At 38.1% G+C, this 12921-nt stretch overlaps 1 protein-coding gene across 4 annotated transcripts in view; it reads right to left on the minus strand.

Moving 5' to 3' along the window:
• The window catches only part of VAV3 (vav guanine nucleotide exchange factor 3), a 360704-nt gene that overhangs the window by 180069 nt on the left and 167714 nt on the right, over positions 1–12921 (minus strand). For all 4 annotated transcript variants that reach the window (XM_059137589.1, XM_059137591.1, XM_059137588.1 and 1 more), the window contains 4 exons: positions 10722–10814; positions 8599–8667; positions 6374–6477; positions 4808–4907 (listed from right to left, as the gene is read on the minus strand). In XM_059137589.1, coding sequence (XP_058993572.1) covers positions 4808–4907; positions 6374–6477; positions 8599–8667; positions 10722–10814 — 366 coding nt within the window. The remainder of the gene's footprint in view (positions 1–4807; positions 4908–6373; positions 6478–8598; positions 8668–10721; positions 10815–12921) is intronic.

Raw genomic sequence — 12921 nt, forward strand, 5'->3', positions numbered from 1 at the left:
GAATGATATTTTGCATGAAAATTATTTTCTCTAATGGCCCTCTGGGGTCTTCTTCTACTCACCCTTACAGCTCCACCTTCTACTAATTCCCCCTAGCCGGCCTGTGGGCCGGGCATCAGGAACAAGTCCCTACTCATCCAACTGGTCATGTGCCTTCTTCTGCACGCGCCTCCCTTTTGTTCATTCTGTTCTCCCCAACCACCATGTGTTTGGTCCAGTTTCCAACAAGATTTCTTCATCCTCTTCAAGAACTATACATCTAGGCCTTTTGTGATAATCCCGATCAAAATTGTGTTCTCCCTGTGTGCCTTGTGAGCATTTTAACTGTTGCTGTACACAGTGTCTTCCCCAATGTATCTTTTACAGCTTTAAGAATCTAGTTGTTGCTTAATGAAATCTGTGAAACTGAATGAAATGGAAAGACTGACTCTAAATATTTGCTAAAGTATAAAACTTATGGGATTCAAAGTTTCAAAAGCCTAATTTTTTAAAAATCTCCTTTCTTAAAAGTTTATATAAAAATAGTGTTGTCTTGTGTCCATTCTTTTGCCATTAACTACGAATTTGAGGAAAGTACTCTGAAATATCAAAGCATGAATTCAGATCACAAGGTTTGGCTATGTAACCTTGAACAACTCGCTTTTCTGATTTTACTGTTTCTCACATATTTGTGATGTAATTTTTTTTAAAGAGACAGATCACAAGTAGGCAGAGAGGCAGGCAGAGAGAGGGGAGGAAGCAGGCTCCCTGCCGAGCAGAGAGCCCGATGCAGGGCTCGATCCCAGGACCCTGAGATCATGACCTGAGCCAAAGGCAGAGGCTTTAACCCACTGAGCCACTCAGGCGCCCTTGTGATGTAATTTTTACTTTATTTTAAATATTTTTTAATTTATTTGACAGAGACACAGCGAGAAAGTGATCATAGGCACAGGGAATGGAAGAGGTAGGAAACGGGCTCCCTGTTGAGCAGGGAGCACTACGTGATGTGGGGCTCAAACCCCAGGACCCTGGGATCCTGACCTGAGTTGAAGGCAGACACTTAATGACTCAGCCACCCAGATGCCCCTGTGACCTAGTTTTAAAAAAACAACAAATTTACATAAAATTATTATTATTAGGGAGAAACTAAGTTCAAAATCCTCAGACAATTGCACATCCCAGACCAAGGAATTTTCTAGTTCATAGAAAGAATTGCATTCAAGAAAATGCTGCTTTATTCATGAGTTTGCTTCCACTTTGTCCACATTTAGCTTTTCTGGCACATGGAAGGATATATTGTCAGGAGCTATAAAGTAAACATCATTAACTCTAATGACCATAGTAACTTAATTAGTATTTGACTATAGGTCTTAACCAAGAACTGGGGACACATCTGGACATGTTAGCTTATGTCTTGTCAATTGCTGCAGTTCACTGAGAAGAATACCTAAGTCCACTGATTTCTTGCTTTTACAGATTGTGGAGAGTTCTGGATCATGGGTCTCAAATAGGAGGTTAAACTGTTAAGATTATTATAATGAATGAGTCTCATCTCCCTAGTTGTATTTTAAGTTCCTTGGAATTGAGGTTGTATCTTAATATATACGTGTGTGTGTGTGTTTGTTCTTAACATAGTGTTAGGGAAAGAAATGTTGTACTTAAAAATTCACTTTATTTTATAGAAGTCAGTTTAAAACTGTTGCGGAAAGAATTAGTTCCTTGAAGTTCTACGTCACAGGCTCAGGAAGTAAAAAACAACAACAAACACTGCTGGCATTTCCTACAACTGGGGTCTGAGTCTGAGGAGTGAAATGCTTATTAGTACTGAAAGTATATAAACGGTAGAAGTCACATGCTTATTAGCTGAACTTCAATTCCAACTGAGAAGACAATAAAGGAATAGAGATGCGCTAGCTTATAGGACAAGACAAAGAGACTCTGTTACCCTTCGCCGTAGGTTATCTTGGTTCCAAAGTAGAAAAGAAGACAAAAATCACCAAGAGCAAAAAAACCCACAAAACTGAAGACCTGGGTTGCCTGGGTGGCTCAGTCCATTAAGTGCCCAACTCTTGATTTCAGCTCAGGTCATGATCTCAGGGTTCTTGAGCCCACTTAAGATTCTCTCATTCCCATTCCCTCCACCTCTTCCCCCACTCATCCACACACTTGCTCAAAAAACCACAAAAAATACTGAAGACATGCAGGAGGCAGAGACACATGGAGAATAGCTTTCCCTTTGTCATGTCAGGACAGTCCCAGCAAAGAGTATCTACTGAGGTGTCACAGGGAGTGTCTGATAAATACTTGCAAATCACGACCCTGGTCAGAAGTCTTGACTTTTCAGGCAAAAGAGGAGACCTAGCAGCCCCTTACCCTAAACCTTCCAATCTCAGCTGGAGATTCTCTCTTTCCCTCAGACAGAGAGTGACCTATATCGTACAAACTATGTTGCCAGAGCAGGTCATAGGCAGGGCTTTGACAGTGACTCTGAAGGAAGGGAGAGGAACATCCAAACAATGCTGAGTATAATGGAGGTTTGAATGACAACTTGTAGACTCCCATCCTGAGCCAGAGTTTTATACCTTTGTTTAAAACAAAAACAAAACAAAACATAACAAAACTGTTCTATGGGGCACCTGGGTGGCTCAGTCTGTTAATCATCTGCCTTCGGCTCAGGTCATGGTCCCAGGGTCCTGGGATGGAGCCCCACATCATCAGGCTCCTTGCTCACCTGGGAGCCTGTTTCTCCCTCCCCTCCCTGCTTTGCTCAATTTCTCTCTCAAATAAAAAAAAAAAAATTTAATTAAAAAATTAAAAATAAAAAAAACTGCTCAACTAGTTAAGAACTAGTTGTGTAAGTTGTAAAGTTTTATCTTAGCATCATATTTTAATTTGAGTCAAGTTGGCTTATAGCTCTATGCTTCTGAGGCTCTGTTCTCCCAAGAGCAGAGGGAAACCTTTACACTAAGAGGGTGTCGGGTTATTATTCAGCAGTGATTCAAATCACCAGCACACATAAAGTCTGCATCATCAAAGGATTATAAGAAGTCAGGGGAAAAGATCCTTGATAGAGAGTTAGTATGGTTACTCGAGAGCCTGTTGACTTGTAAACTTTCTAAACAAGTTCCCCATTGTGGGAGTTATGAAACCATACCAAATATGCTAAAACAATCAAAGTTCTATTTTGAAAATCATGTGCCTCTTTTTTCCCTTTCATCACTTGACCTCATTGCTAAATAGAACAAGACAGCAAAGGGGACACTAGAGAGTCAACTAAGCCAAACACAGCCATTTAAGAGTTGATGATGTATCTCTACCCAACATTTAAGAAAATCCAAACAGGGGTGCCTGGGTGGCTCACTGGGTTAAGCCTCTGCCTTTAGCTCAGGTCATGATCCTGGGATTGAGCCCCACATCAGGTTCTCTGCTCAGCAGGGAGCCTGCTTTCCCCCCTATCTCTCTGCCTGCCTCTCTGCCTACTTGTGATCCCTCTCTCTCTGTCAAATAAATAAATAAAATAAAATAAAATAAAAAAGAAAATCCAAACATATGGAAAATGTAATTGGGATGACAATTCATATAACATATAAATAATCTTTTTTTTTTTTTTTTTTTTATTTTTTTTTTTTTTTATTTTTTTTTTTTTTTTATTTTTTTTTTTATTTTTTATAAACATATATTTTTTATATACATATATTTTTATCCCCAGGTCTGTGAATCACCAGGTTTACATATAAATAATCTTTTGCAAAAGTTCTTTGAAAGTACAAACTCTTCCTGTGGGGGGAAAAAAATGATATACAAGAAAAACACAAAAACTTAACACAATCTCCAGATTTCTTTTCTATTGCTACCATGTGCTCTGTTTATTCTGACCTACTCTCCATTTCTCAAAATTTCCCAACCCATCTGGTCAGAATGCTCTCCTTAGAACCTCACCTGTCAAGACTCACCCCATTCTTTAGTGACCTAACTCCAATAACCTCTCCAGAGAAATTTCCCACATTCTACCCATACTGAAGTGATCAGTCTTACTCATGGAGCTCAATTACTTGTTGTCACACAACAACTTAATCTTACTTATGTCTGTCTCATTTTCTCTCTTATAGGCAATATGCATGCCCTTTTTAACACACCTGATCCTAAATGTCTTATATTTCTAATAACCATTTTTAATCTACATGTACATTATCTCTCATATATCTTACTTTTCTTGTATCTCCTATCTAGGTGACCATAGGCAAATGACTCATAATCTCTCTGAACTTCAGCATTCTCATCCATAAGGGAAGAAAATTAATTGCACGTATCTCACAGAGTCATAAGGATCTAACGAGATAATGTATGTAAAACAGAGCCGTAAGTTGTAGATTTTACTACTGTTCTATTATTACTATCACATTATTTTATAGAGCTAGCTATGAAAATATTTTATAAACTTGTCATGAAATTATATTTAGAATACATGGGGAGATTTATTATTGCACGGATCTCAAAAGGAATATATCTGTTTTTGTTCTTTTTCTTTTTCAGGGTATGGTTGACAATGTTTCCTTCGTTTCAGGTGTACAACTTGGTGATTTGACAAGTTTCTACACAATGCTGTGTTCACTACAAGCACAGCTGCCATCTCTCTCCTTACATCACTGTTACAGTATCACTGACTGCATTCCTTACGCTGTGCCTTGTATTTCCGGGACTTATTTATTCCATAACTAGAGGGCTGTACCTCCCTTTCCCCTTCACCCATTGTGCCCATCTGCCATCTCCCTCCCCTTGCTTTGAGGTTTCTCTTGCTTTATTTCATCAACAAAAAATAAACAGGTACCTCTAATTTCAGTTTTACATCTTCTTTTGTCTTAGAAATATTGTCTAAACTCGAGATGGCCAACTCCACTCCACTGCAGTACTGCCCATAGATAACCAACCTGAAAGGGAAAAAGAAGAGAGATTTTGCAGGAGAAAAAAAGCCAGAATAAAGCAGAAGGGGAAGAGACAAAATTCTCACGTATTTACAGCCACAGCTGGAGAGAAACAGAGCAAATCTCGCCTGTCCTGTGTTTCTAACTACCTATGTGATCCAGGGCAAACTACCTGTCATCTCTCCAAACCTCGGCTTTCTCATTTCTCTTAAATACATACCACACATACAGTCACACAATAAGGGTCACTCATATTTTACTATTAAATTTATTTCTAAATTTGAATATGATTAATTCCACATACATATTTTATTAGGTAGATTTTTACACACTGGTTTAATGACTCTGAACTTGGGAGTACACATGAATGTTACAAGAACAAAATTAAAAAAAATTTTGGTTTATGTTCCCATTAAAGATCAACTTTTTACTGTTTATGCACACTCAGAAATAGTTTTACTTTATACTCCAATTTTATTTAATCACTACTCATGTCTCCCCTCATTAATAAACCTCCTGCTCTTTCCTGCTTTTTAATTAAGGAAAACACACCATCTGAAAATTGGGAACGAACGAGAGGCCTAAATGGTGAGGGATGGAAGAGAATTTGTACCGCATGGAGTGTGAGGCCTCGTGAGGATGGGGAACTGTGGAGTAATATAGATATTTTACAAAAAGCTTGGGTAATTTATTGTTTCTTTTAATTCTCCATTGGGGACAAAAAAACCCACTAATGAGCTCATGTTTATCCAACTGTTGTTGATGCAAAGCAATTCATTAGCCACTTCTTAGCACTAGGAACTACAAGTGCTTGATTTAAAAAGAGAGAATGACATTTTAAGTGAAATTTCTTGGTACTTCAACTCACATGAGTTGTTCAGAAGACTTTTTTTTTTTTTTTCCCCAAACTTAGAAAGGGTAAGTGCCTTAAAGAGAGAATTATAAAATATCAGAGTGGGAACAATCACAGGCACCAGCTAATCTACCCCTAAACATTTACAGATGGAGAAAAGGAGGCTCAGAGAATTAAAGTGACTTCCTGAAAACTACAGAACTCAGGGGTAAAGGGTCTGATAAAGAACCTGAACCTTCTGACTTAGAGTACAAACCTATGGATCCTTGTTTTTGCTTTTTTCCTTTTTCTTGATACATATATAGAACTCAAAGTACTTCGCTGAGATTAACTGTCCCATGTTCTAATTATTACCCAGGCATTATCTTTTTTTTAAATTATTTTTTATTTTTTTTATAAACATATAATGTATTTTTATCCCCAGGGGTACAGGTCTGTGAATCACCAGGTTTACACACTTCACAGCACTCACCATAGCACATACTCCCCAATGTCCATAACCCCATACCCAAGCATTATCTGAATGGACAGTGGTAATAGGTATTTATGAGCAATTTTAATACTAACCCCCACTATAATCACAAACTGATAGCCACAACATTTACAAGTTAAAAGTTACCTTTCCTTGTAGTTAATAAAAACTTGATACAAGTTCTGGTCATTTTTATTTACAATGGAATCATGAATCTCTTGCATTAGGTTCCGATGAACTTTTACAAGTTCCTTAGGAAAGGAAAAAAACCAAAAAGCACGTCAAAGGAAATTATAAATCAGGACCACAAATAAATAAATAAATAAATACATCGACCAAACTGAAAATCTGTATCGATGCTAGCCTTGTTATTCAAGGATCTGCTGAATGCCCTCAGTAGAGAAACATGCCACCAGATAAAGAGAGGAGGAAGTGAAAGAGGGAAAGGGAGGAGAGAAAGGGGAGAAGGGGGAGAGGAGAGAGGAGAGGGGAGAGGGGAGAAGGGGAGAAGACGAGGAAGACGAGGCCGAGACACGGGCCAAGTACAGAGAAAACAGTAGCTTCAGATCAGACTTGAATCGTCCGTGTCCTGTGGGGGAAAAAATTATCTCATGACTTATTGAAGGATAATGTATTCCTTATATAAAAATATGTACACTCATTTTCATTATAATCACTTTAATTTTTTAAATAAAACTATCCAAGTGCTTAATGTTTTATCGACGGAATAAAGTAATGATTCACATCCTTAGGACATAAAAATGTAGATCTGTACTTTGGTCAATTAGTGGTGTCCCGGTGCTAAGCTAACAATAATCACACTAAATTACTTGAAACCAGACAACTAATGGCATAAATAAAGAGCAGATGAATTGTACGAGGCAGTTTGCTAGAGCAACTCAGAAGTCAGGATTTCATTTTTTTCCTGATAAGCAAGTAATTTTCAGTCAGGCAGGAAATACACATCACAGCCAGGGAATGAAGTTCTAATCAAGGTGCCATTTCTCCCATTATCCCTCCCCTGTAGCTTGGGGCACACACTGACTTCACCACAAGCTTTTTCCTTAGCAGGGTGGGAAGGAAACAGGAATATGTTGGCCCCGTCCATTTGCTGGAGAGCAGGCTGAAGCCATAAGATTAAGGACTGTAAATGTGCCCTGTGTTCCAGTGACAGTGGTAAGGTGGGTCAAGATCCTCATCTTCCTAGAATGTGTGGTTTGCTTTATGCTAAATATTCACCTGTGGTCGTGACATCTTTCTTCCTGCTATGCTATGAATCAAAGAGAGTTTCTTCATCTGGCCAAAGTCAGGAACAAGGACAATAGTTGCTAACTGACAGATGCACATCAACACTGAGCGTAACAGAACCAAAAGAGGAGGGAACTTTTAGGTACAACAAGCAAGCTTGTGCACAAAAGCTTATATAGTACATCCACGAGCTATCTCTTACAACCCAAGCCATTCTGAGACATTTAAGAACTTGAATCTTGCCTAGTATGCCCTTGCTTGGCACAGCATTTGGTTTGTTTCTATGCTTCTAGGTAACTATCCTTTAAGATTATAAGATAATTCTAAGGGGGTCTGAAATTGGAAATGCTTACATAAATGTGGAAAAAAGCTCCTCACCTCAAACCACTAAAATGGATTCTTACATCATAAGGATGTAGTGTATTTCAGAGACAGGAGTTAAGGTGAGCACAGCTAGAAGTGGAAGAAGAAAGCACCACAGAGCAGAGTGATGCCCTCAGGGCAGTATCTATAGGATAGGCTTGAAGGGTTGGAGTAGCAAGAGAGCAAGGAGTGAGGCATGAGGAGGATCCCACAGGACAGACAGAAGGTGACACCAGGGATTCCTTGAATCAGACCACCTCTTCCTGACAAGCAGTTAAGGATAATACATGAATCTTATCCATGTGTGCTCGGCTTGCATCTCAACTGACTTTGGTTGATGATATGACATATCCTTTATTTCTGGAAAATAAGGATATAAGAACTCAGGAAGCAAAAAATAGAGTTAAAATTCCTAAAGTACACAGGAAAATATTAAAATAGGAATCTGGAACCCAACAAGAGACAGGGATTTCATAGAACTTATAACACAATTATAAGTTATAAGTTATATAATTTATACATATTATACATATTATAATGTATATGTAATTTATATACATTATTATATATAATTTATATATAATATATAATATATATAGATGTGTATATATGATTCATATATTATAATGTATATATAATATATATAATTCATATATTATAATATATAATTTATATATTATAATGCATATTTATGTATTATATATAATTTATATATTGTGTATAATTTATAATACAACTTTAGCTAGCATCTTTGTACTTACAGGAATGTTGATGAATACTGAATCAAATTCTGCTGCTGTCAGAAATCTTTTTAGTGGTGCCATGAAATACTAAAAAGATAGAACAGAGAAGTAATAATTAAGCACAACTTATCCTAAGAGTTTTTCATCAACAAATAATATTTATTCAAAGTCAATTGTCTATCCAAATAATGAATACCAAGAAAAAAGCAGAAACTCTTAAAGATTTTATTCTTGAATAGAGATATAAAGACATAATACAGTTAACACATTTAAAGTATAGACTAAAAGGCTTCAGCAATAAATACTTCTAAAAGTAAGAAAAAAGAACACTATTGGCTGAATTGGCAAAAAAAAAAAAAAAAGGCAAAATTTTAGAAATACAGGGGTGATACAAAATGTCCTTCAAATGCCTTGTAAAGATTCTAGATCACTGGGGTGCCTGGGTGGCTCAGTGGGTTAAAGCCTCTGCCTTCGGCTCAGGTCATGATTCCAGGGTCCTGGGATTGCGCCCCACATCGGGCTCTCTGCTCAGCGGGGAGCCTGCCTCCCTCCCCACTACCCTCCGCCTGCCTTTCTGCCTACTTGTGATCTATCAAATAAATAAATAAAATCTTTAAAAAAAAAAAGATTCTAGATCACTGAGATTATGTACTTGTGCAATTTATGGCTCATCCTCTTCATTCTTTGAGAATTTTAGTTCTTGGCCTGTCGTATTGCTTTCCATTACCACAGATTGATGGTCTAATTTTCAAATTTTATTTGACATAAAATAAAATCAGCCCACCCCCATTACTCTCTGTCCTCTCTTCCTGACTGATTTTTTCTTCAGAGAATTTATCACCACTAATTTTCAACTGAGCCTGTGGTACTGCATAACCCTACTACATTTCCCTGGTCAATTGACTCCAACACCCCTCCCAAACAACTCTTCCACACCTTCAGTGCTTTTCCTAAATGTCCAAAACTTTCTCCTCGTTCTCATTTTCCTGACCTCTAAATGTGGATGTTGCCAGGGGTGGCCTCAAACCTCTCCTCTATCACCATTCATGAAGTCAATCAACACCATGACTTTATAGATTCCATTGCATCCTGGTAATGGTCTAATGTATTTGTCAGTTCAACTTTTCCCCTTAATACCAGCCTCATATATCTAACTCCCTCAGCACAGCCCTTTGGAGACTGAGAGGTATTACAAGTTTAGTATGTCCCAACAGACTCTTGATTCCCAAACCTGTCCTCCCCATATCGGTGACAGTCTTTACCACTCCGGCAGTTATTCATGCTATAAATCTCACATTCCTGATTGCTCTCTTTTTCTGACATCCTTCACCTAATTCATCATCAAATCCAGTTGGTTCTACTTGCAAAATTTATTCAAAATCTGACCATTCCTCCGCAGCTCTATAAATACTATCATGTTCTGTCAATAGCCTTCTAACTTTTCTCCCAAAATGTCAGCATGAGCTGTGGAAAAACTTCCATTAGATCATGCCCCTTGTTCTTCTCACGTGCTCCAGCTTCGAGCTGGTATTCTCTATGTCCCCTACAGGGTGCCACGGCTCACCAGCTCTCCACATTCACTGCTTCTCTTCCCTCATGCTGCGTCAGCCACCTGGGCTACTGCTCTTCTTGAAACATGTGGAACACAGTCTCCACTGAGGGCCTTTCTTCCAGGAACTGTCCTCTCTGGGATGTTGGCACAGCTTGCTCCCTCAACTCCCTCAGTTATCTGCTTCAATGTGATCCTACCACAGACCTTCCATTATCGCTTGACATAAAATAAAATCAGCCCACCCCCATTACTCTCTGTCCTCTCTTCCTGACTGATTTTTTCTTCAGAGAATTTATCACCACCTGACACACTTATTTACTTAAAGGATAAACCTTCCCATGGGAGAGAGAGGATCACGAGAACCAGAGTTTTGTTGTGTTTCCTGCTATATCCTTGGCCTCTAACACCGTGCCATTGCAATACTAAAAAATCACTAGCTAGTTGTGGAATGAATAAATCTGCTTTGAGATCTTTAAATCCAAAGTTCTACTGAAACGTAGAAAACACACACACAGTAGAAACAGTGAGTCTTCTATATTAACTCTAAAGTGTAGTACTTGGGCATCAAAAATAACACCTGATAACTTACTTTTTCTATTGACTCCAATGTTTCTGTGTATTTTTCTTCTGTCTGCTTAATTTCTGCTAGGCAGCAACTTCGTACATCATTTTCTGGACATTTCTGCAATTAGAATTACCAAAAATTATTTAATCAAACATATGTCTTAATCCTTCTGGCAGTCTATAGAAAGTGCTCAAAATCATTGACTTTCTTAGGCTTTCCATTCTAATAAAAGACATAACTGAAAGATACATTTATTGCATTTATGAAGTATCTGTTCTTAAAAATTTGAACAATGTAAATGAAAGTTTTAAATGATTAAAAAAAAACTTCTGAGCATGGACACTCTTTATATTGAAAACACCTCTTTCGTTATTTTATCTGTTTCATTACTGAACCTGGAAATAATCACACATGGTGTGATACAGTTTTCTTTTTTTTCTTTCTTTCTTTTTTTTTTTATTCCTTAAGATTCTATTCATTTATTTGACAGAAATCACAAGCAGGCAGAGAGGCAGGCAGAGAGAGGGAGGAAACAGGCTCCCCGCCAAACAGAGAGCCCGACACGGGGCTCAACCCCTGGACCCCGGGACCATGACCCAAGCCGAAGGCAGAGGCCCCAACCCACTAAGCCACCCAGGCACCCCGTGATACAGTTTTCTTAATGTACAGCATACTTCACAAGTGCTGTAGAAATACTTGCAAAATAACAAAAGGATATTTAATAAATAAAAGCCTTAAAATAATTTTTTAAGAGTTAACATCTTGGTGTTTGGCTCACTTACTAGTGTTAAGACTGGAGGTATTAGAGCATAACATGAAGATCAAAGGTATGGGACTTGGACAGAATTGGGTTCAAATACCAGTTTTTCTATTATTAGCTTGTTTTATGAACAGGTTACCTATTGCCTCTGTGTCTCAGTTATCTCATCTACAACACAGAGAGAATTCTAGTTCTATCCCCAAGGAAGTGTCAATGAGATAACCTGGTAAGGCACATAGCACCTCAAGGAGTATACAAGAAGGATCCTACCCATTTAAATGATCATTGCTGTTAAGCCTGTCCCCAGTAGGGGCACCTGGGTGGCTCAGGGGGTTAAGCATCTGCCTTCAGTTCGGGCTGTGATCTCAGGGTCCTGGAATTGAGCCCCGCATCGGACTCTCTGCACAGCGGGGACCCTGCTTCCTCCTCTCTCTCTGCCTGCCTCTCTATCAACTTGTGATCTCTCTCTCTGTGTTGAATGAATAAATAAAATCTTTAAAAAAAAAAATAGAGCCTGTCCCCAGTAAATGACCCAGCTCTGCCTACTGAATGAAGAACTGCCCTTGGGAGACACTGAAGAATCTGCTGGTCCCCAAAGCAGATGATAATTCTAGGCAGTACAGATAATACTCTGTCACCTAGAAATACTCAATGTCCTGCCGCCGGCAGTCTGTCAACTCACACAGTGGGTTAAGTACATTCATTACATTTATTAAACACAGACCAGGTATCCAGTTTCCATCCCATGGAAGCCACTGTTCCCTATGTGGGGCACTGGACAAGCCTCCAGCCTTTTATTAAAGGCAAGATTATAAAAGAGAGAGAGCTGAGGAAATTCATCAAAGCACTAGAAAAAACTAAACTACCATCCAGCTGATGAAGATAAGGCTTTTGTATTAAAAAAAAAAAAAAAAAAAAAAAAGACTACATTCATAAAACCCTAAGCAACTGACCATTTTTTTCAAATTATGAAAATATTTTGGAAATATAGGAGTGATACAAAATATCCTTCAAATGCCTTGTAAAGATTCTAGATCACTGAGATTATGTACTTGTGCAATTTATGGCTCATACTCTTCATTCTTTGAGAATTTTAGTTCTTGGCCTGCTATTATTGTTTTCCATTATCACTCTAATGTCCATTTCTGGCAATCCTGGCATATGTGCACGTGATCCTTCAATAGCTTGGCTTTTCAGTTCCTTGGCTCCCAGTAATCTTGTGTTTACACAATCTTGTGTTTGAAAAAATTTGAAGTAATTCTTTCTGAATGTTTTAGATATTTTAATGGCAGATAAACCTTTGGGGACACTCGCTGACTATGATGACATTTGAAACTAAGTTTATAAAACACTAAAAATTCTAGGAACCCTTTAGTGAAACAAAAGAAAAAAATAAGATTTCTTAACACCCCTAACAAATATGAAGAACTATTCTTTAACATTTAATATTTAATGCTACACCAA

The sequence above is a fragment of the Mustela lutreola genome, chromosome 10 (genome assembly GCF_030435805.1).
Source record: "Mustela lutreola isolate mMusLut2 chromosome 10, mMusLut2.pri, whole genome shotgun sequence".
NCBI lineage: Eukaryota > Metazoa > Chordata > Mammalia > Carnivora > Mustelidae > Mustela > Mustela lutreola.